Source organism: Poeciliopsis prolifica, unplaced genomic scaffold, assembly GCF_027474105.1.
Source record: "Poeciliopsis prolifica strain line A6 unplaced genomic scaffold, Auburn_PproV2 SCAFFOLD119, whole genome shotgun sequence".
NCBI lineage: Eukaryota > Metazoa > Chordata > Actinopteri > Cyprinodontiformes > Poeciliidae > Poeciliopsis > Poeciliopsis prolifica.
The window spans coordinates 484,311-506,699 of NW_026562494.1; the positions used below are offsets into that span (position 1 = coordinate 484,311).

Below are 22,389 nucleotides of genomic sequence, written 5' to 3' on the forward strand. Positions count from 1 at the left end.
TGAAGCTCTTTGATTTTCTGCTGTGAAAATTAACTTGACTTCATTTTTCTTCACATCTGTAAAGACTTTAGCAGTAAAGAGTCTGACAGTAAAACACATTTGGATGTTTTCTCAGTAAACTGCTCTGCGCCATTGTTCCTTTTTCTCTATTTATTTTCATGTCGTTTTTGCTCAAACTTTCCTAACAACCGAACCCCGCAGCGCCGCTCCGACCCACACCTGATTGCAGAAACAGACGGCAGAACAAACTCCCAGCAGGACGATCCGATCCGGAGCTTCAGGAGGATTTTCCAGAACATCTGTGAGGATGAAACCGGGCCTGCTGGACTGTTTGGGTTGCTGTGCTGTAAACAGGCAGCGCTGACCTCATGAGGCCAAACATCTCCGTCCCTCGGCTTGTTCTGCAGGACGAGCTGGTGAGGAATTGGTTCAAAAGGAGCTTTTAAAATGAAATTGGCTTTCCGGTGTCCCGCGGGGCCACACGGGCCCACACGGGCCCACACAGGCCCACAGAGGGCCACACAGGGCCACGCAGGGTCACACAGGGTCACACAGGGCCACACGGGCCCCCAACCCCCCGAACAGCTTTAATGAGGAACGATGAGCCGCAGCTCTGCTTTTCATTTAGGCAGGAAAATCCCTGCGAGTCGCAGCCTGACGGTTCAGAGTCTGGAGCGAAACCAGAGCAGTTTATGGTGAAATGTTTTCTACAGCTGGAGCCAAAACAGAAACGTGCTGCTGCTCAGAGAACGTCAGCAGATTCCCAGAGGAAACGAGAGAAAACAACTGAAAACCAGGATCTGAACTGAAATCCAACAATTCTTTCATTCCTGATTCTGCAGAGAAACCGGATCATCGATTCCAGAGTTTCTGCTGCAGAGAATCAGAAAGTTTAACAGATCAGCTGCGTCCATGACGATTCGGCTGTTTACATCCGAGTTAAATCTCCTAAATCACTAAAAACGAGTTGAGAGGAAACAGAGATGGCCGACTGGGAGGAAGTGATGCTTATAGATTATAGATGATGATATTTACGGTAGAAAGAAAACTGAGACATGTCTGACTTCCTGAACCATCATGGCAGATTTTCAGCTTTTTTTAGGATTTCACTAAAAACACAAAATCTTACAAAGTCATTTAGTTTTAGCTTCTATTGCAAATATCTCTGTCCAAAACAAAACTTTTTGGTTTGAAATATATCATAATATGATGGAAAAGTTCAGGTTAACTTTTTTCTTGTCAGTAAAACTTGAATTATTGATTTAAATGAGACGTTAACCTCCAGAAAAGTGACTCATCTCTGAGGTTTTCCAGCAGAAATGATATTCCGTGTTTTTCAGTCCGTCTGTGTTGAGCTGAATTAGTAACGCTGTGATGAATGGAGCTTCATCTGCGGCTCCGATTCCAGCACAATGAAGATGGATGACATGTTTTAGTTGGACGGCAGGCGGAGGAAACCGCTGGCGCTGCAGCGACACGTCGTAATGAAGACGAACTGCAGCTGATCAGAGGAAACGCTGCGGCCGCTTCCACTTCCTGTTGGGATGGAAGCAGGAATGTGTGAGCAAGGTTCAGGTGCTGACAGGAAGCGCGGCGCGGCGGGAATCAGCCGCTGAGCCGCTGACATCACATGAGGCAAAGAGGCTCAGCGGCTCCCATCAACGGGACGGAGTCATCCTGATGAAGATGGACGTTAACTCGTCCACTGAACCCAACTGGAGGGAGAGAGAGAGGGAGGCCTGGATCTCACCACACAGGAACGTTCCACCTGTTTTCAGCCGTAAAGTCACACAAGTGTTATTTCTTTCTGCCTGTGGTTTTCTGCAGATAATCTGGGTTTATGGAGCCTGAGGAATCGGGCCGGGATGTTCCAGCGAGGCCTTGGAGGGAATCTGAGGATCTTGGGTGTGAATGTGGGAAAATGTGCCGAAGCCCTCCTGCAGAGAGCCGTTCACACGGGGTCACTGGGAGGATTTCGGCTGTTTGGGGAACCAAACGGCGGGGGGAACCAAACGGCAGGGGAACCAAACGGCGGGGGAACCAAACGGCGGGGGGACCAAACGGCGGGGGGAACCACAGTTTGGGCTTTGCTTCCACAGCAGAGCTTTAGCTGAACCCTGGTACCAAACGCCTCATTCTTCCTCCGGAGGATGAAGAACAGGAAGTGGAACCTGAGCTGAAGCTTCTCCAGATGCTCGTCACTGGACCTGATGGTAACCAATGGCAACGCTGGTCCCGCTCCCTCATTGGTCCGTCCACAGAGACTCTGGTTTGACTCGTAAGTCTGCGAATCCCAGTGTTTGGTCTGAACACCAGGACCAGATCCCAGTTCCAACTGGATCAGTCCCAGTTTGGTTCTGACCCACTGGTCGGTCTGTGTGATGATGTTCTGGGTGTTGAGGTCACAGTGACCCGGTTCGGTCCAAACTGTCAGGTTCTTTGGTTTTGGTGTAAAACTGTTCAGTTTGGTGGAACTTTCTCTCCTCTGGTCCTGATCCGGTTCTGATCCGTTCACCTGAAGGGTTGAAGGACTCAAACCTCCAACCCTTCAGGTCGTCGACCAGAACCACATTGACCAGAACCGCGTTGACCAGAACCGCATTGTGCAACATCAATAACGGTCCCTTGAGGAACTTCCTGGGAACCTTTCTGACCCAGAGGACAGACGTTTCTGTCCCTCCTCTTCCTCCTCCTCTTCCTCCTCCTCTTCATCCTCGTCTTCATCCTCCTCTTCGTCGACTACTTGCCATAAAATGTATCAGATTCTTCAGAACCAAACGGGTCCGCCCCCAGCAGAACCACAGGCCCAGCTCCACATGTGTTTCCAGTCAGGTCCACTCTTGTCCCTCTCATTGTTCAGTTAGATCAGAACCAGACGGTCCCACCCGGTCCGGCCCGGCCCGGCTGCACGCCCACACAGAGGAATGAAACGGGCCTGCGGCGGCCCGGTTATGTAACAACAGAACACGTTGGAACTTCAGGTGTTTGGTAAACTCATCAGAACCACATGTTCAGTGGGTTCTGTTTCATTTGGACCACAGGGTTCTGGGCGGTTGCGTAACGACCCGGACCGGTTCCTGAGTGTAACATGAGGGGGCGGAGCTACAGGGCTGGACGTGACCGACCTGAACCAACAGAACCAGGTCCAGATTCTGACATCGGGTCGGTCCCGAGACAGGTTCTGGTCACGTCTGGACCGGTTCTGTTCATCATTAGCAGCTGAGCCGTCCGGGTTTGGACTCATCCAGTTCCTCTGTTTGGGTCGTCTCTCAGCTCGGTTCTGAGGTGATTCTGGACCAGTTGCTGTTGGTTCTGGTTCTGACTCAGCGGGAATCCCTCGGCCGGTCCGGAGTCTCCTGACGGATGGTTCTATTCAGCCCGTCCTCCACAGAACCCAGTTCATGGAGTTTATTTCATCTGGGATGTTCAGAACCAACAGAACCTTCACTGTGTGGCGGTGGAGATCTGGCGCCCCCCACTGGAACCATTCAGAACCACCAAGACTGGGTTCTACAGAACCGGACCCAACAGAACCACAGTGGAGAACTGAGAACATTTTTAATGGTTCAGATGATTAAAAACAATAAAATATAAAAATCTGAGTTTCTATAAAAACATTATAAAGTTCAGAACCAATAAAACAAGACAAACTGGATCAGAACCAGATTAAATATCCAAACTGATCAGGAATTATTCATGTTCAATAATTCATCAATAATATTGATTTCATAAAACTGAAGAATAGAAAATAAAAAGTACAAACATCTCTGATCAACCACTGGAGCGGTACCGGCTGGGTTCTACATGCCGGTTCTGTCCGGTTCCTGGTTCCAGATGCCGGTTCTGGCCCGGTTCCTGGTTCTAGATGCTGGTTTCCTGGTTTCTTGTGTTCTTGTACATGTCTGAGGTTCTGGTTTCGGCCCGGTTCTTCCACAGGTGGTACGTTGTGGACCTGAGGGTTGTACCCGGCGGCGGAGACGTAGCGAGCGGGACGGGCCGCTGCGACCGGAAGCTTCTGGTTCTGGCCGTGAACAGGATGAAGATCTGCAGGCCCTGCAGAGACACAGCGGATCGTTACCGGGTCCGGCCGGGTCGCAGCAGACCCGGACCCGGACCGGACCCGGACCGGACCCGGACCGGACCCGGACTGGACCTGGACTGGACCCTACCTGGGTGGTGGTACACAGACAGAACAGGATGCTGCAGGCCAGGTGAGCGGTTCCCATGGTAACCAGGACCAGGTAGCCCAGAGTCCAGGACAGACCGAGCAGAACCGCCAGAGAGAAACTGATCAGGAACTTCTGGGCCAGGGGGGAGCGCTTGGTGCTGCCGGGTCCACAGAACCAGAACCAGAGAGATCAGGCACAACATTATGACCAGACAGTCACTGACACATCTGGATAATGAATCTCTGGAGAAATTATTTAGATCTGCAGCTACTTTATAACTTCCTGTTATCATAAATATTAAAAGTTTAAGATGAAAAAATACAATTTATTAGTTTTATGTCTGAAATCACAAAATGTTTTAAAAACTCATATTTGAAGCTTAATTCATGTTTTTCTCTCTTAATATTTTTACCTTGTTGAAACATTTACTCAATGAAATATATTTATATTGTTCAGTAATAAACTAAAACACATAATTAACAGTAATAAACAAAAAGATTATTATTGACATATTTTGTTAATAGTATGAAAAAGAAAATGTATCCAAAGGTTTTCCTCAATCACATGATTTATAGTTAATGTTATTGAAACTAAAAATATGTTTAATTTTCTGGTTTATTTTTAGATGTGATGTCATAATGAATTGTTTTCCCTTTTGTTTTGCTGCTCTGCTCACAGTGTCCAGCAGGGGGCGATAGTCACCTGGTGAGCCTTCGATCCACCCTGCAGGTGGTGAGGGAGATGAGGCCCAGCAGAACCGCGTTGTAGAGCAGAACCAGGCCCAGCGGCACTATGAAGGCCCAGAACATGGGCTTCCCCAAGCTGAAGTGGTTGTTCAGGTCCAGAGCAGCGAGCCAGCAGCTGCAGAAACATCCAGGTGGTCAGTGAACAGAACCAGAACCAGAACCCATTCAAACCAGGACTCACAACTCCTCCTGTCTGTATGCCAGCGGGTTCTCCACCCGGTAGGTCGTTGCCAGGGTGATCGCCATCACAACGGCCGGGACTCCTGACCAGAAACAACAAAATGAAGCAAAACCGGGTCAGGGTTCTGGTTCTGGTCAGATATTTATTCTGTAATCAATCAATGTTTGTTTTGTTTATTTCTGCAGACAGTTTCTGCATGTTTTGAACAAAGTTGAGGTGTTTGGCATCTGAAGTGTCGTACCCATCCGACCCCCCAGCTGAGTTGGGTCCAGTACGAGGGCAGGCTGCGCTGCATGGATCGGACCAGCAGAACCACCTGGGTTCCGTACAAACTGTTCCAGGAGAAGGTGGCCAGCAGGAAGAAGTGCAGAAGCGCCGCCACGGCCGTGCAGGAGCCGCGGTCCGGCTCCACATGCAGGTCAGAGTCCAGGATCCGGTTCTGATCGCTGGGCGAATCCTCGGAACCGACATCCGGTCCGGAGTTCTGGACCCCAGACAGGAAGGTGATGATGAAGGCCAGCAGGCTGAAGCAGATGCAGAGCAGAGTCGTCTTGGAGGTCAGCTTGGTTCGTTTCGGACCAGATTTCATGTGAAAACTGAGCAGAAACAAGAATTTAGGATCAACTGGTTTTCAAAATGTTTCCTGAAAACCAACTAAACCACAAACCGACTAAATGTTCCTCATGAAGCTTTGATGTGACAGAACAACGTGAAGTAAAACATGACAAAGAGTCAATTCACATTCAGCTTTCTGAGGCAGAACATTTGGTTTCAGGTCATCTGGGCTTTAATGTGAGGATCAGCAGAGCTTAGATTTAGCTTTTATCCAAAATTGGTGCCAAAATTCAACTAAATAATTTTTCCTGATTAAGACTAAAACCCTAATTTAGTTAACTGGTTTGTGACGTTTCAGTTGAATGAAGTTTGGCATCTGTGTTGAAGTTTTGGTTAGCAACTGTTCTTCTTTAGCCTAGCCTTTGCTAATTATCATGTTGGTGCAGCACTTTAGTTTCCCAAAATAACGTTTATGATTATTTGTTGCAGGATTAGCGGAGCTAGCTTTTTATCACACCAATGGTCTCTGCCACCATCTACAGCCTGAAGGTTTTGTCTTTAGTGGGAGAACATCTGGAAACATCTGTTATGGTTTCCTCATGCTAGAGCAGCGTTAAAGCTGTTCGTTAACCAAAGAGCCACTGAACTGAAGCAGCCAGCTAGCATGGTCTTACGTCTCTTTCAGGAGGTGGATGATGGTGATAACCAAGCCCAGGATGGAGAAAGACAGACCCACGATGGAGAGCACACCCAGGGCTTCTGTGTACTCATAGTTCTCTCTGAAAGACTGAAAGGAATCTGTTCAGAACCTTAAATCCTGGAAGAAACGCTGAACTGTTCTGGTTCTGGAGAGTGTAAATCACCCAGAGAGCTGCGAAGTTGGTGGTGTGGTTGCAGGAACATCTGAGAACTCCGTCTGAAGAGTTCCCCTTGTGGCAGCCGTAGGTGTTCCAGTCCACCTTGCCGTAGTCCCAGAAGACGCAGGAGAAGTCGTGCAGAGATGTTTTATTCGGCAGCTGGAACAGCAGGAACCAGAACCTTCTTCACATCTGATGATCCCAGTAAATCCAGTAAAGGTGATGAACTGGTTTTGGTTTTCGTACCGTTACTCGGAACTGCATCTCCACAGTCTCCGCCACGATGCTGCGGTCTGGACCCCCAATGCTGGCTGACAGGACCCTGAGGCTGGCCCGCCGCCGCCTGTAGGTCCTCGACGGGAAGAAGCGGCTGTTCTGGTAGAGGACGAAGCCCAGAGAGACGTTGGACCCCTGCTGGCGCCTTTCCGCCCTGCTGCCTGGAGGTGGAGGAACAAATCGAGGGTCAGCTGTTGCTAACAGGAAGTCACATGTTCTCTGTTGCAGGGAACCCACCTGATGGGAAGCGGATGTAAACCAGAGCGTCAGCAATAAAACCCTGGTCCACGGTGACCTTTGACACGTTGGTGTTCAACCGAATTCTGTTGGCTACAAAACTGCCAGACTGCCCTGAAGACCACGAGAAGTTTCAGTGGGTTAGTAGTTCATAAAAACCAGAGGGAATCCAACATTTCTGCACCCGAACCAGAATCACTAAAGCTCCAGGCTCCATTGTTGGGATGCAGCGACCCACTGACCTGCCAAGGCGGTGAACTGGACTCCCTGGGTGTCCGATGCTGGAATCTGAGCCGACTGGACCACCAGGTTGGGTTGGACCAGCTGGGACGAGTTGCTGGTCAGGCTGAGGTTCACAGAGAGCTGATCCAGGGTCAACGTCAAGCTGAGCATGAGAAACGAATCAAACATTAAAGATGTCAGGCCATCAGATGTTTGGGAGCACAGCAGCTCTGACTCAAACATGTTCACCTTCCTGCCAACTGGACCGAGGTTCTGATGCCTGAAGGTTTTAGTTCTGCTTTCTTTGGACTGTTTCACACAAGTTCTCATGTTTCTGTCAGTCATCAAGTTTGTTCATGTTCAGAGCCTCTGGAACATGTAGACAGTCCACACCGAACCACCAAAGACCATCCAGGTTCTGGCTCAGTTTTAAATGGTCATAGTGGTTTCACTGGTCACTCTCCAGGCCCGTTGGGACCAAACCAATTCTAAACCTCAGAGTATCGGAGATGCGGTCGGAGCGGCGGACCCGTTGTTCTGACCCAGTAGGAAGTACAGAATCGATGTCTGCCTACCTTTGAGACGTGTTGGTTTCCTTCTTCTCATCGGACTCCGTGGCTTTGAGCAGCTGACTGACGGTAGCAACCGCTGCCACCCTGACGGTCTGGAAACACGAACCAGAACTTTAGAGTCAGGACCGGGTCAGTGGCTCCTTCCCGCGGTATGAAGCCACGTTCACTGGCTGATGTCCTACCATCAGAATTTCCTACCTCTGAGGCATTTGGCGACAGCAGCAGCGTGTTGGCAATCTGAGCTGCTATGGTGACGTCTTCAGGTTTCAGATCTGCAGGTCTGGACGTCAGAAGCTGAGCGCTGGACGCCAGAACCTCCAAGTCTGCAGAACTGGTGAGCTGACGGACAAAACAAACTTCATGATGAAATCTTCAGTTCCTCTCATCAGACTGGTTATGCTGATATTCTCACGTTTCTTTGAATGTCGCTGAGCGTCTGTTCACATTGAAGGACTCGCGGTGGGTTCTCAAACTGAGGTTTTCCATCCCTGACCAGACATCTGGTCGAAGCCTGGGGCTTTCCAGCTGAGGACATGTTTGGATTTAAAATGATGCAGGAAGAAGAAGACTGAGGTCCGACTAATCTGTGGATGTTACCTCCAACTGTATGTTTGTCACATTCTTCCTCTGAGTACGCAAACCAACCAATGGCTGTCCTTGGAAATCTGAATTTCCCTAAAGTTGTTTCATTGCAGAAATTTTCTGTAAAAAGATGTCAAAGAAGATGAGTTTCCTCTGAAGTACCAGAAGTAGCAAGAAATGAGGGGAAATGTTGGTGTTGATGGGAAATTGAATTATTTTTAAAACTCCCATGTCTTATCTGGGGTGAGCGCCCCAAAATAAATAAAACTCCTTCTGACTGAAGAGGCTCTGTGAGGACTGTCCGTCCCCCAAACCTCGACAGGAGACCTCCCAGGTCCAGATCTCAACTCCTTCATCGTTGGTTCTGGTGTCTCTCATCTTCATCTAAAATGAGGAGTCTGGTTCTGGTTCTGCCCAGCCCAGGTAAGACACTTGTATCCATTGTGTTGGATCCATCTGAACTCTGACCTTCTGACTCCATGTCCAATTATCAGTACTTTTTTGTGTCCACATGCACCAAGAAACAGACTCCAACAGGCCTTACCCTCTGAGCATGTCTCCCCCGTCCACTCATCAGGACACACACAGACCCCGTACTCCTCTTCCCCATTGGCACAGATCAGTGGAGCAGCAGTGGGAGGATTGGTGGCAGTGGGAGTAGTGGGAGGATGAGTAGTAGTATTGGGAGTAATATTAGTGGTATTGGGAGTAATGGGAGTATTGAGAGTAGGATTAGTGGGAGCAATGGGAGTAGTAGTGGAAGTAGTAGTGGAAGTGGTAGTGGAAGTAGTAGTGGAAGTAGTAGTGGAAGTAGTAGTGGATGTGGTAGTGGGAGTAGTGGGAATAGTCGTGGAAGTAATGGGAATAGTCGTGGAAGTAATGGGAGTAGTAGTGGAAGTAATGGGAATAGTCGTGGAAGTAGTAGTGGAAGTAGTAATGGGAATAGTAGTGGAAGTAATGGGAGTAGTAATGGGAATAGTCGTGGAAGTAATGGGAGTAGTAGTGGAAGTAATGGGAGTAGTAGTGGAAGTAGTAGTGGAAGTAGTAATGGGAATAGTCGTGGAAGTAATGGGAATAGTCGTGGAAGTAATGGGAATAGTCGTGGAAGTAATGGGAGTAGTAATGGGAATAGGAGTGAGAGTAATGGGAGTAGTAGTGGAAGTAATGGGAGTAGTAGTGGAAGTAATGGGAGTAGTAGTGGAAGTAGTAGTGGAAGTAGTAATGGGAATAGTTGTGGAAGTAATGGGAGTAGTAATGGGAATAGTAGTGGAAGTAATGGGAGTAGTAATGGGAATAGTCGTGGAAGTAATGGGAGTAGTAGTGGAAGTAATGGGTAGTAGTGGAAGTAATGGGAGTAGTAGTGGAAGTAGTAGTGGAAGTAGTAATGGGAATAGTCGTGGAAGTAATGGGAATAGTCGTGGAAGTAATGGGAGTAGTAATGGGAATAGTCGTGGAAGTAATGGGAGTAGTAGTGGAAGTAATGGGAGTAGTAGTGGAAGTAGTAGTGGAAGTAGTAGTGGATGTGGTAGTGGGAGTAGTGGGAATAGTCGTGGAAGTAATGGGAATAGTCGTGGAAGTAATGGGAGTAGTAATGGGAATAGGAGTGAGAGTAATGGGAGTAGTAGTGGAAGTAATGGGAGCAGTGGGAGTACCACTAATAGTAGTTGTAATAATTCTATCAATATCAGGAGCCCAGGTCTCTGCTGTGGTAGTGGGAGTAGTAGTGGGACTGTGTGTTGCTCCAGTCGTATCGTCGGTCAACATGGTGGAAACTGTTTGCTCCAGAAGTGAAGCAGGAGGATCTGTAGATCCAGCTGTGGTTGTTACAGCGTTGGCTACAGGAACAACTGGAAGGAAATATCTGGATTATTGTTTGTTGTGTTAATGAGATAAACCTGAAGGTAATAACTGAACTCAACGTCATGCAGGGAGTTAGAACCTTCCAGCTACTGACCTCGATTCGCCTCATGGAAATCTGAGTTAAATGAAGTCCAAGAGTTTGTTGAAACTTCTAATCAAATTAAAAATTGATTTATTTCCAAAGGAAAATAACAAACAGTTCATAAGTTTATTAAAGTAGCTTCCTAAACCTTTAAAAAAACCACCATCTGGCTCTTGGAGCAGCATAAACTTTTATTGTCCCCATAACTCTGAGAAATGGCGTCTAAAGTCAGGAATCTTGTGACAAGGTTTCAGAAACTGTCTGCTCATGTAGGAAAAAGGCCTAAAAACAGGATTTTGGTTGTGTTTATTATAATTCACTCACGGCTACAATGTTAGCCACAACTGGCTGCAACCAGTTTCAGAACATGAGTCAGAACCGAACGGATCAGCAGGTCCATTCGGAAAGTTACACAAACAAAAACACAGAAATAATGGCAGGAAAACATGAGCTTCATTTTCAGTCATTTTGTCACCATTTGATTCAGACATTTATAAATATCACAATTCAAACTACATATTTAATTGGCATGAAAATATTTACCAACTTAAATTTTAGCTCCAATTTGAACATTTTGCTCCAAACTCAATATTTAGTCAGACAGCTAAACATTTTATTTAGTTAGCAAGATAAATATTGAGCTCCATAAATATTTTTGTGAGCAAGCAATTCAGTTTTTATAAAACATTTATAAACACGGTGAGAATGAACCTGAGTTCTTCTGAGTTTATCAGCCTAATAAAGTGTCTAATGATGCCTGAAGGTTCTGCGGACGTTTCTGAAGACGCCGACGGCCAAACTGACGATTCTCACTAATCTGGGAGAATTCCAGTGAAAGTTGACCAGAAAGTTAAAGGCTAATGTGAGTCACTGAGCGACTCTGTTACAGATTGACTGCAGCACAAACAGGAGAGAAGTTGGTTTTCTTACCCAGCGTGACGACGATGCAGATCCAGGCCTCCATGCTGCAGGACGCTGATGTCACAGCTTCATGTCTGGCGCCTTAAGCTGAGCGGCGCAGGAGGAAGTGTTGGTGAGAAAATACTCAGCTATGTTTTGTAAAACAGGTCAAAGGTTGCCTAGAAGTGCTGCAAAGCTACAGTTCTAATCATTTATGATTAACTTCATAAATGATTTCCCTTTTCACAGCTTAGTTTTTAGTTCGGTGGATTTCTGTGGCTTCCTTACTCGTCACCTATAAAGAATCTGAAGAGTTGGAAAAACTCCTGGTGATTTAGGAGGAACAGGAAACAGGTCATCCATAACCTGACCACGACTCTGCCTGTCTCAGGATTTCTGGGATGTAGATGGATGAACTTTCACCTTTACAGTCTGATCGATCACATCCAGACGAAACGTTTCACAAATGCTGAACATGCTGGAGAAAGGAGCAGGTCGGGTCGGGAGGCGTGTAGACCTCAGAAATACAAGTTGTGCTACATTTGTGCTGCAAAAATGTTCATTTCTGCTGATATTAATAAATGTTTCCAGAGGTTATGAAAGGTCAACCAGATGCCCCACTTTTAGGAAATGGAACTAAATTGTTGACCATCATCTGTGCTGCGTTTGTGCTGTTGAGATTTTTGTTTGTGCTGCTTTTGTTTTGAAGATATGAATCAAAGGTTAAAGGTCAACAAGCCGCCCCAAATTAAACCACACTGTAGTCAAATGTTTGTGCCACATTTGAGCTGCAATGTTTTTCCTTTGTGCTGCTGTCATTTCACAATAATCAAAAAAATACCCAGAGGTCATCAGAGGTCAACCAGCCCCTCACACCATCAATCAGTAGTTTGTGTAAAATGTTTCTGTTGCACAAATATAGCATCGTAGATTTACACCAATTCAGTTTGATCTGAAGAAGGTGTGTGTGTGTGTGTGTGTGTGTGTGTGTGTGTGTGTGTGTGTGTGTGTGTGTGTGTGTGTGTGTGTGTGTGTGTGTGTTTGAGGGGGCAGGTTGACCTTTCATGACCTCTGGAAACATTTATTCATATCTCTGAAACACAACTTTGTGCTGCTCAAATGCCCGGCACCAGTGTAGTTTGAACTTGAACCCAGTCAGTGAGATAAATTCTGACCCAGTTCTGCAGGGTCAGAACTTATCAGATGCTTCTGCGTCTGGTTCTGATGTAACGGTTCTGGTTGGAGCGGGTCCAGAACTCCGGCAGCATAAGGTTCAGTCAAATAGAAAGGAATCAACGTGGTGACCTTTGACCTTTCTGTTTGAATCACAAACATTTAAACCATGCAGCCCTGATGGACTCCATCTCTGGCGCCCCCTGCAGGACAGACGCTGCCCGGCCTGCAGGGTGCAGCACCGAGCCTCCAAACTGAGCGGATCCGGTGGTTCTGTCCCAGTTAATGTTTGAGCTGTGGGTGAACTGGTCAGACTGGGTCAGGCTTTGCAGACGCCATGGCTCAGCTGGTGGAGTGCGTTCCCAACTTCTCTGAGGGCCGAGACCAGAAGGTAGGAGCCCATCTGACATGACAGGTTCTGGACGAATTTCAGCTTTACAGATCGTATAGAAACTCAATGATTATTATTATTTCTTTAAATTTGGTTATTTTACATGCTAACATAATAAGTGACCCAGCCAAGAATGTCTGGACTGAGCCGGTCCGGTGTGAGCAGCCTGAGGTTCGTTTGGGTTCAGCTGTTGCTCTCCTGCTCAGGTGATCGATGCCATCGCCGCCGCCATTTCTGACACGGCCGGCTGCAGCCTGCTGGACGTCGACCCGGGGCCTCCACCAACCGGACCGTCTACACCTTCGTGGGCCCCCCGGAGGCGGTGGTGCAGGGGGCGCTGAGCGCCGCCCGCCGGGCCTTCGGCCTCATCGATATGAGCAAACATTCAGGTCAGTGCGAGTCCAAAGCCGCTCTGCAGAACCGAACCGAACCTCTGGGAACGGTGTGCTTCTGCTGCAGGGGAACATCCGCGCACCGGAGCTGGACGTCTGTCCCTTCATCCCCGTCCAGAACGTCAGCATGGACGACTGCGTCCACTGCGCCAACGAGTTCGGACGACAGCTGGCGGAGACGCTGCACGTTCCTGGTGAGTCACGCACGCACACACACGCATGCGCACGCACGCACACACACACACGCATGCACACACACACACACACAGAGAGAGAGAGACCACGGAGTGTTAGGAGGAAAGTTACTCCAAAATGTTCTCACAATGTTAGATTCATCTCAGAAATTTTTGAGAAAACATGAAAATCTCTTAACTTGAAAAATTCCAAATTTGTGAGAAAAAAACATTATAAAGTTTCAGATTTTCAAAAATGTCTGAGAAAAGAACTGAAAGTGCTGAAAAATGCATAAATTTACAAGAAAAAAACTCAATTTTGAGATTATTCTCTGAAATTTCTAGATGAAATCTGGAATTTTTCAGCATAAAATTTTAAATGTTTGAATATTGAAACTGAAAATGTCCAAGTCAAAAATGTTCAAATATAAGAAGTTAAAAATGGTAGACAAATGTCCAGATGTCCAAATCCGTCCTCAGTGTATCTGTACGGCGAAGCGGCTCGGTCCGAGTCCAGGAGGAATCTCCCGTCAGTTCGATCCGGAGAGTACGAAGCTTTACCTGACAAGGTGAGACGATGCGCCGCCTCTGGATCCAAACTCTCACATCCATCAGCTTTCTTCTTCTGCTGCAGCTGAAGAGTGCAGAGTGGGCCCCTGACTTTGGCCCCGCCCTCTTCGTACCATCATGGGGCGCCACGGTAACCGGAGCTCGCAAGTTCCTGATCGCGTACAACGTGAACCTGATCGGCACCAAAGAGCAGGCTCATCGGATCGCCCTGGACGTCCGCGAACAGGGCCGAGGAAAGGACCAGGTGGGACAAACTTTTACTACTTTAGTTAAAACTGCAACTTCCTGAAGGTGGAACTTCAGAATAAAAGCCCACTTCATACTGTTTCCTGTTATTTTTGGGTTTTTCTTGCTTTAAATGTTATTACGATGGAGGATTTGAATCTCACAACCAGAATGTGTCATTTTTTATGCTTCCTCAGGAAAATCAAGTAAATTTGAGACGTTTACAAATTAGAAAGAAGAAATTGTTTGATAATCATTTTATATTATTTAATTCTCCAGTAGCTTTAATCTTGTGCCTCATATTTTTGATCAGGTTTTATGTCGTAGGTTTTTCCCGTGTTTATATATCTGTGTGTGCATATCTAGATGTGTTTATCTATGTGTGCATATCTAGATGTGTTTATCTATGTGTGCATATCTAGATGTGTTTATCTATGTGTGCATATCTAGATGTGTTTATCTATGTGTGTATATCTATGTGTTTATCTATGTGTGCATATCTAGATGTGTTTATCTATGTGTGCATATCTAGATGTGTTTATCTATGTGTGTATATCTAGATGTGTTTATCTATGTGTGCATATCTAGATGTGTTTATCTATGTGTGTATATCTAGATGTGTTTATCTATGTGTGCATATCTAGATGTGTTTATCTATGTGTGCATATCTAGATGTGTTTATCTATGTGTGTATATCTAGATGTGTTTATCTATGTGTGCATATCTAGATGTTTTTATCTATGTGTGCATATCTAGATGTGTTTATCTATGTGTGTATATCTAGATGTGTTTATCTATGTGTGCATATCTAGATGTGGTAACTTCCTGTGTGCCTCTGAGCAGCCAGGTCTCCTGAAGAAGGTCCAGGGTCTGGGCTGGTACCTGCAGGAGGAGAACTTGGCCCAGGTGTCCACCAACATCCTGGACTTTGAGCTGACGCCGCTCCACGCCGTGTACCAGGAGATCTGGGGGTCGCTGAGGTCAGGGCTGCTGAGGTCACAACAGGCCTGAGCGCCATCACTTCCTGTGAGTCTGACTTCCTGTTTGTGGCGTCCAGGAGCTGAAGCTTCCTGTGGTCGGATCCCAGATCGTCGGTCTGATTCCCCTGAAGGCTCTGCTGGACGCCGCCGACTTCTACATGAAACAGAGCAGCTCTTCATCATCGAAGAGGAGCACAAAGTCCGGCTGGTCAGTGGACAAAGCTTTGGTCTATGGCAAGCAATTTTAAGATAAAATCAGTTTCATCTCACTCACATTCCAGACATTTCACATCACTTTAAGGTTTATCTAATTATCTTCTGCCTTGTAGAAATGAGGTCAGATGCTTGAATTAGAATTTTCTACAATGAATTATTGAGTATCTGAAACACATTTCAGATTTCTACAATTACATTATAACGAGTCATAAAATAAATTTTAGATATTGCGCTGCTTGTTCCGACTGGTGACAATTTAAAATATGTAAATAGATTTAAATTGCAGACATGTTGAGACCAAATAATGACTCAGTAACTCATGTTTTTGACTAGTTATAGTTCTGGTTCAGATATTAAATTGTAATTATGGACTGTGACACATTTAATAACAAAACCAAAAGAAATTTGATTGATCAAAAATGTCATTGAATATATCTTGAATTATTACTGAAATCTTAAATTACATTCAGAATTGCCTAAATGCATTTTTTACATATATAGAATGCAATTACATATTGTCCAACAAAAACTGATTTTATGTTAAACAGCTTGCCATAGAACACATTGATCAGCCTCACCTTGTTGGTTGCAGGTGATCAGTAAACTGGGCCTGGATTCTCTGGGTCCCTTCAACCCGAAGCAGAGGATCATAGAGTGAGTTCATCCCTCCTGCCTGCAGCAGAGCAGCGAGCGCAGCTAATGTGGGCGTGTCTTACCTGACAGGTACATGGTGAGGTCACAGGAAGAAGGCGGGCTCGTGTCTCTGACTGTGCAGCAGTTTGTCCGCAGCGTTGGAGCACGAACAGCCGCTCCAGGAGGAGGGTCCGTTTCTGCCGCCGTTGGCGCTTTGGTGAGAGTTCAGAGATTGTCCAGCAGAGGGAGCCGATTTAAAGGGGAACCCTTACGCAAAAAATCATATTTTACATGTTTTTATGTTTCCATTTGGTTAAAAACTATGCTCTTAAAAACATCCAGCCAGTTTATGGTAAAGAGTTAAAGTTTGTTGGTGTTTGAAAAACCACAAATCAGCGGGCACTGCCCCGTTACCTAGCAACACAAACTGAGCTCTAGCTAGTTTCCACTAGCTACAGCTAGTGGAAACTAGCTGTAGCTAGTGGAAACTAGCTAGAGCTAGTGGAAACTAGCTACAGCTAGTGGAAACTAGCTGTAGCTAGTGGAAACTAGCTCTAGCGGGTTTCCACTGTTCCACTCTGTGGCTTGGCTTCTGGAAAAGACAGGAGTCTTGTTGATCTGATACCCAGAGACCAGCTGCTCTGGGTGGTTGTGCAGGAGCTCCACTTCTGCTTTTTGAATATGCTCCGTTACATAACTGCACATCCATTTTGCAGCCATTTTGATGTGTAAATGTGAAGCTGAGTTGGATCAGAGTGAAAACTGAGGATCTAAGACTGATTTTGTGAAAAAATATAATGAACGTGATTTGTATAGTCCACAGAGCCTAACCTGTTGAAGGAAGTAGAACAGGTCACCTTTAATCCCAGGTGTGCCCCGTCTTGTAGGGGGCAGCACTGGGTGCCATGGTGGGCAGATGACGTACGGAAAGAGGCAGTTTGAGAACCTGGACTTTGTGATGAGGAAGCTGATTCCTCCGTTCCATCAGGCCATGAACGAACTGCTGGGGTTGGTGGACGCCGACTCTGCGCCTTCAACGGCTACATGGTGAGCAGCAGCAGTTCCCACCTGACAGCGCCACCTGTTGATGCTCCAGATGACTCAACAACAGAGACACCTACAGGCTGTGTGGTGCATTGCCTAAGAAGTGATCATGTCTGTTTCAGGTGGCGCTGAAGATGCCCAAGTCCACAGCCCAGGACAGGAGCAGGTCACGTGTCTGGATGAATGTTGAGTCTTCAGCTGCTTGTCTGTCTGCTTTTTCTGGACTGCGTTTTGTCTCCACCTACAGGAGAGAAGCGGCGATGCAGGAAGGCCTGAAGCGCGCCGTCGGCGTCCCGCTGGCTTTGGCTGAGAAGGTCAGCGTCCTGTGGCCGTCTCTGAAGCAGATGGTTCTGTTCGGGAACATCGGCTGCATGTCTGATGCTCAGGTTAGAGTTGGAGCAACAGCTTTTCTCTGAAGGTTTGAATCAGAATGAATTTTGCTCAGATCTAGAATCTGTTTGTGTTCACCAGGTTGCAGCTAAAGCTCTGGAAACGGCCGTTTATGGAGCGTACTTCAACGTCATGATCAACCTGAAAGACGTCTCAGACGAAGCCTTCAGACTGGCTGTAAGTCACAGGTGACCTTTCACCTTTCTTCTGATGGTTTTCACTAAACGATGTTTGTGTTTCTGCTTCAGACGCAGAGGAGGGTTTCTGAGCTGCTGCAGGAAGCCAAGGACAGCGTGACGTCCATCCTGGACGCAGCTGAGAACAGAACCTGAGAACAAAACCTGAGACGATCTGCAGAATAAATTCAAAGTTTATAAAAGTTTTTAGTTTTTTTATTTAACATCTAAAGTTCATGAAGACCTGCTTACTTCAGGACAGTAACTACAAATCATCGCTTACACTTTAAAACAAAGTCCTGCATCATCATCATTCATTCTGAGTCCATCTTTAACTTTAACAGATGTTTATTCATTTGAAATTGGTCCTATAAAAATTAAAATTCACAGAATATCATCAGCATAAAGGTAAAGTTTATTGTATAATAAATGATCACCATGAACTGAACCTTGGAAGCAGGAAGTCAAACCTAAAGATGGCCAGTGAAAAGTTAATATTCAATATAAACAGATTAATGTCAACAAATGTCAGCTAAAAAGGTTGTGGGTTCAATTCCTCAGAATTTAGAAAGTGGACTTTATTATGAACATTGAAAAGTTAAATGTTCTCCATGAAACCTTTGCTGTAACGATCTGGTGATGTTGGGATATTAATGCAACAATAACAACAAGTAGAAGTTCAATGTTTTTTTATCATTTTATGTCCATAAATATAATCAGAAGTTACAAGCAGAATGAATCCCTAAATCTATTATTCTGCACAAATGATATTAATTTTTTTTCTCAAAAGTTTAAAAAAAACTTTAATATAAATAAAATCCAAACTTCCTGGAACAAAAAGTTAAAACTATAAATGTTTTCCTAATGTTCAGATGTTTCTCCAAATGTTTGTAAACAAGAGTAGAAACGGAACCATAATTTTGGTTCCGGACTTCCGGTTCCGCTGGCCCCGCCCCCTCGTGCTCCTTCAGGGTTCTTCCGCCATTGTTCTCGTTCCGTCAGCAGTGGGAAGCGAGCAGCAGCAGATGATGATGATGATGATGATAATGGTGATGGCGATGATGATAAACTCTGGAAACCAGTTTCCGGTTTGAGGCTCAGCTGGAGGGAAGCAGGAAGAGACGTCACAAGATGGAGGACGTTTTCCAGAGCAGAGTCCTGCTGCTCGCATCAGGTCGGTGCGTTTCCTTCTTCATGTTCCGGTTTAGGGTCGTTTTCAGCCAGATGGCGGATGGAGGAACATCCGCAGGAGTTTTCTGCTCACTAATTTAGAGGTTCAACGACAGAAGCTTCATCTGACGGCGGTGAAACAATCGAGGCCGAGATACATGAGGCCACGGCGGAGGCAGATTCAGATGCGCTAGTAGTCGGTGTATTACGGCGGAGGAGCCATTTTAATAACAATCTGTTTCCTCTGATTATCAATAATTACATAGATTAGATATCTAAAAATGCTTTGTAATTAGACACATTGACTGGAAGGATAATTTATATTCTGACTAATTAGAACAATAACTAAATATATTCTTATCTTTGGATAAAATAAAGTAGCAGTTCAACTGTTTTACTCAAGGAAAAGTAAATACCATTAATAATATTAATAATATTGTTAATGTTAAAATATTACTTTTATTATCAGAATACATAAAATATAATTAAAGTATAAATTGGTGGATTCTGAAAACGCTCATTATGTCATGTTTGAATCACCTGAAGTCAAAGGTGATCACAAAGGTTATAACATGTTTTTATGCAGACGTTAAGAAAGAGGCTGGTGTCGACCAGCAGGAGGCGCTGCGCCTCCAGGTAAAGGAGGAAGACGAAGAACTCTGTGTGAGTCAGGAAGGAGAGCAGCTCAGAGTGAAGGAGGAGACGGACGACAGGTTTCCATCGACTGCAGCTCAGATCAGCAGTAAGGATGTGTGTGTGTATGTGTGTGTTCTTAATGTCTCTTAATTCACCAAGACATTAAAACACATTAATGAACCCAAAACCATTTATGTCCAAACTGAGATAGAAAGTTTTGTTTCTTCTAAGTCACATAATAACATTTGAAATGCTTCATCAAATGAACTGTTAAAAAGACTCATTTTCCCTGAGTTTATTTCTGTAGCCTCACCAGAAATTTGGGTCTGGTCAGAATTGTTTGGCTCATTTAATGAAAGTACACAGAGAAACAGAACCAAAAGACAATATGTGATAAATTTCTCTGAATCTACTTGTTAGAGTCTAAATCAATGAGTTTAACTGACCAGGAAGGAAGTGAATTGAAGTGCAGATGTTGCAGAGCTCCACCTTTCTGCCCCCATCACCTGAAGACATGATCAAACATTTCTTCATTTTTGAAATGGGTTTTCTTATATTAATGTGTTGATCATAGCAATTAAATCCAAATGTATTTCTGTCTTCCTCATTCAATTAAAACAAACTTTTCTAAAAGTTGTTCTTCATGCATGTGATGTGTTTTGGTGTCTGCAGATGTTAAGAAAGAGCCTCCAGGAGATCAGAGTCCTGACGTGGATCCTCTTCACACGCAGGAGCAAAACAATAAAACCTGCTGCAGGCAGGAAGAGGAGCTGTTCAGAGTGAAGGACGAGCCGGATTATTCCAGACTCCCATTAAATATTGTTTATGTAAATAGTGAGGATGATGAAGAGAAACCAGGACTGTCTCAGCTTCATCAGCACCAGACAGAAAATGGAGATCTTTCAACCAGCAGCTCAGGCGACCAGATAAAAGCAGAGATTGAGGTGGAGATCAGTGAAGCAGCAGAATCCAGCAGAAACCCAGATAGAAATACTGCTGGAGGAACTTTGAGCAATTCAGAGACGGAAGAGGAGGATGAGGATGAAGAGGACAATGATGATGATGATTGGAACCATCATGAATCTCAGGGTAAACCACTGTCAGAGTCTGAGACTGAAGACAATCATCAAAAATCACATTTAGACAAACATGGAAACATTCCCATTGTTGACGAACCTTTTAGTTGTGATTTTTGTGGGAAAAGATTTTCCTTAAAATCTTCTTTAAACAATCACGTAAAAATCCACACAGGAGAGAAATCATGTGATTTCTGTGGAAAAACTTTTCACTCCAGTTCAGATTTAAAGAAACACATGAGAGTTCACACAGGAGAGAAACCATTTTGCTGTGAGGATTGTGGAAAAATTTTCCCTCAGTGCCTCTTTAAACAGACACATGAGAATTCACACAGAAAAAAAACCATTTGGTTGTGATGTTTGTGGGAAAGATTTACCTTAAGTTCATATTTGGAAAAACATATGAGAACCCACACACAAGAAAAACTCTTTAGTTGTGATGATTGTGGAGAAACATTTTCCTTACAGTTATGTTTAAAGAGACACATGAGGATCCACACAGGAGAGAAACCGTTTGGTTGTGACGTCTGTGGGAAAAGATTTAACTTGAAGTCTAATTTAAATGTACACATGAGAGTTCACACAGGACAGAAACCCTTTGGTTGTGATGAATGTGGTTTAAAATTTAGCACAAATTCTAATTTGAAGGAACACATGAGAATCCACAAGGATGAAAAAGCCTTTGCTTGTGATGAATGTGGAAAAAGATTTAATGTAAAGTCTAGTTTAAAGAGACACATGAAAAGCCACAAAGGTGAACGACCCTTTAGTTGTGATATTTGTGGAAAAAGACTGGCCTTGAAGTCCAGCTTAAAGAGACACATGAAGATCCACATGGAACCAACCGTATCTTTTTGTGGGAAAAGATCTGCCGTAAAGTCATCTTTCAACAAACTGCTGAGAATGAACAAAGATGGAAACCTTCAGGTTGGGATGGATGTGGAAACTGAAAGACTCTGAAAGACGCTTTGAAGCAGAAATGCTAAAATATACTTTTAGTTGTGATGTTTGTGGAAAAAGGTTTTCCTCAAAATCAAGTCTAAAGATATATGTGAACATTGGGTTTGGGGATATCTGCTATAATTTTTGTGATTCATTTCTTACCATAAGAATTACAATTTATTGTCATTGTAAATCCCAATTGATGTTTAAAACTCTCCAATCCATCTGTATTGTTGGTTTTACTGTTTTCTCCACTGTTTGTTGAATAAAAGTATCACTAAATATTTTTTGGATTGAAAAAGCTTTTTTTTGCTGCCTGAGTTAATAAAACTAATGGTGATTCTGAGGATTTTGTTTTTGTTCGATTTGATAATATTTCCTGAGGATTTTGATGTGACCCACATTTCTGTGTGTGGCTTATTTTTATTGATGTTAGTCATTAATCAGAAATCCTTTCTTATTTTATTTGAACATTTTAATGCAATATAGATTATATTTCAGTTTTGACCTAAATTTATGAAGACATTTTATTGTGCTTTAATTATTTAATGCAATTCAACAATATGATAGAAAGAAAACTATTTGATTTCTTAAAATTGAAATGTTTTCTGTGGTTGACCTCTCTGGTTGAATTTCTTTATTTCATATGAAACTTATCATCCATCAATATAACACTGTAAAAAAAACACACAAAAGACAAATCCTTGTTTTTTTTCTCAATTTTGTTTTTAAAAATCTGGAAGCAGAAGATGAAAGAGGCATTGAATGGTTCTTTTCTTTTCCAACAATATGTTCTAATTTTTTTATTTATATTGTTTCCAGTCTTTTCAAAGAGTAGAAGAAAAACACCTGCGATATTAAATAAACATTAATGATCATGCACTTCCTGTCTGTAACACAGCGCCCCCAGAGGTGAGGCATAGCACTGCACCACCTTCTTCCATGTATTTCAATAAGAAATGT

At 44.5% G+C, this 22,389-nt stretch overlaps 3 protein-coding genes and 1 pseudogene across 3 annotated transcripts; 2 read left to right on the forward strand and 2 right to left on the reverse strand.

Moving 5' to 3' along the window:
* Positions 1-3,861: 3,861 nt before the first annotated feature.
* On the reverse strand, positions 3,862-5,234 carry LOC129354862 (adhesion G-protein coupled receptor G7-like). Its single transcript, XM_055024394.1, has 4 exons — positions 5,097-5,234; positions 4,872-5,030; positions 4,170-4,326; positions 3,862-4,053 (listed from the first exon to the last, which is right to left on the reverse strand). The coding sequence occupies exons 1-4, from the start codon at positions 5,159-5,161 to the stop codon at positions 3,862-3,864; spliced, it is 573 nt and encodes a 190-aa protein (XP_054880369.1). The 5' UTR covers positions 5,162-5,234.
* Positions 5,161-11,355, reverse strand: LOC129354863 (adhesion G-protein coupled receptor G7-like). The gene is made up of 14 exons (XM_055024395.1): positions 11,270-11,355; positions 9,900-10,244; positions 8,942-9,853; positions 8,413-8,517; positions 8,228-8,340; positions 8,014-8,154; positions 7,819-7,907; positions 7,264-7,406; positions 7,022-7,135; positions 6,755-6,945; positions 6,515-6,667; positions 6,326-6,438; positions 5,338-5,692; positions 5,161-5,178 (listed from the first exon to the last, which is right to left on the reverse strand). Exons 1-14 carry the CDS (start codon positions 11,301-11,303, stop codon positions 5,161-5,163), a joined length of 2,826 nt encoding a protein of 941 aa, XP_054880370.1. The 5' UTR covers positions 11,304-11,355.
* Positions 10,231-17,784, forward strand: LOC129354826 (formimidoyltransferase-cyclodeaminase-like; annotated as a pseudogene).
* Positions 17,785-18,651: 867 nt separating this feature from the next.
* LOC129354864 (zinc finger and SCAN domain-containing protein 2-like) lies at positions 18,652-20,841 on the forward strand. Its single transcript, XM_055024396.1, has 3 exons — positions 18,652-18,776; positions 19,359-19,514; positions 20,081-20,841. The coding sequence occupies exons 1-3, from the start codon at positions 18,734-18,736 to the stop codon at positions 20,839-20,841; spliced, it is 960 nt and encodes a 319-aa protein (XP_054880371.1). The 5' UTR covers positions 18,652-18,733.
* The last annotated feature ends 1,548 nt before the right edge of the window (positions 20,842-22,389 follow it).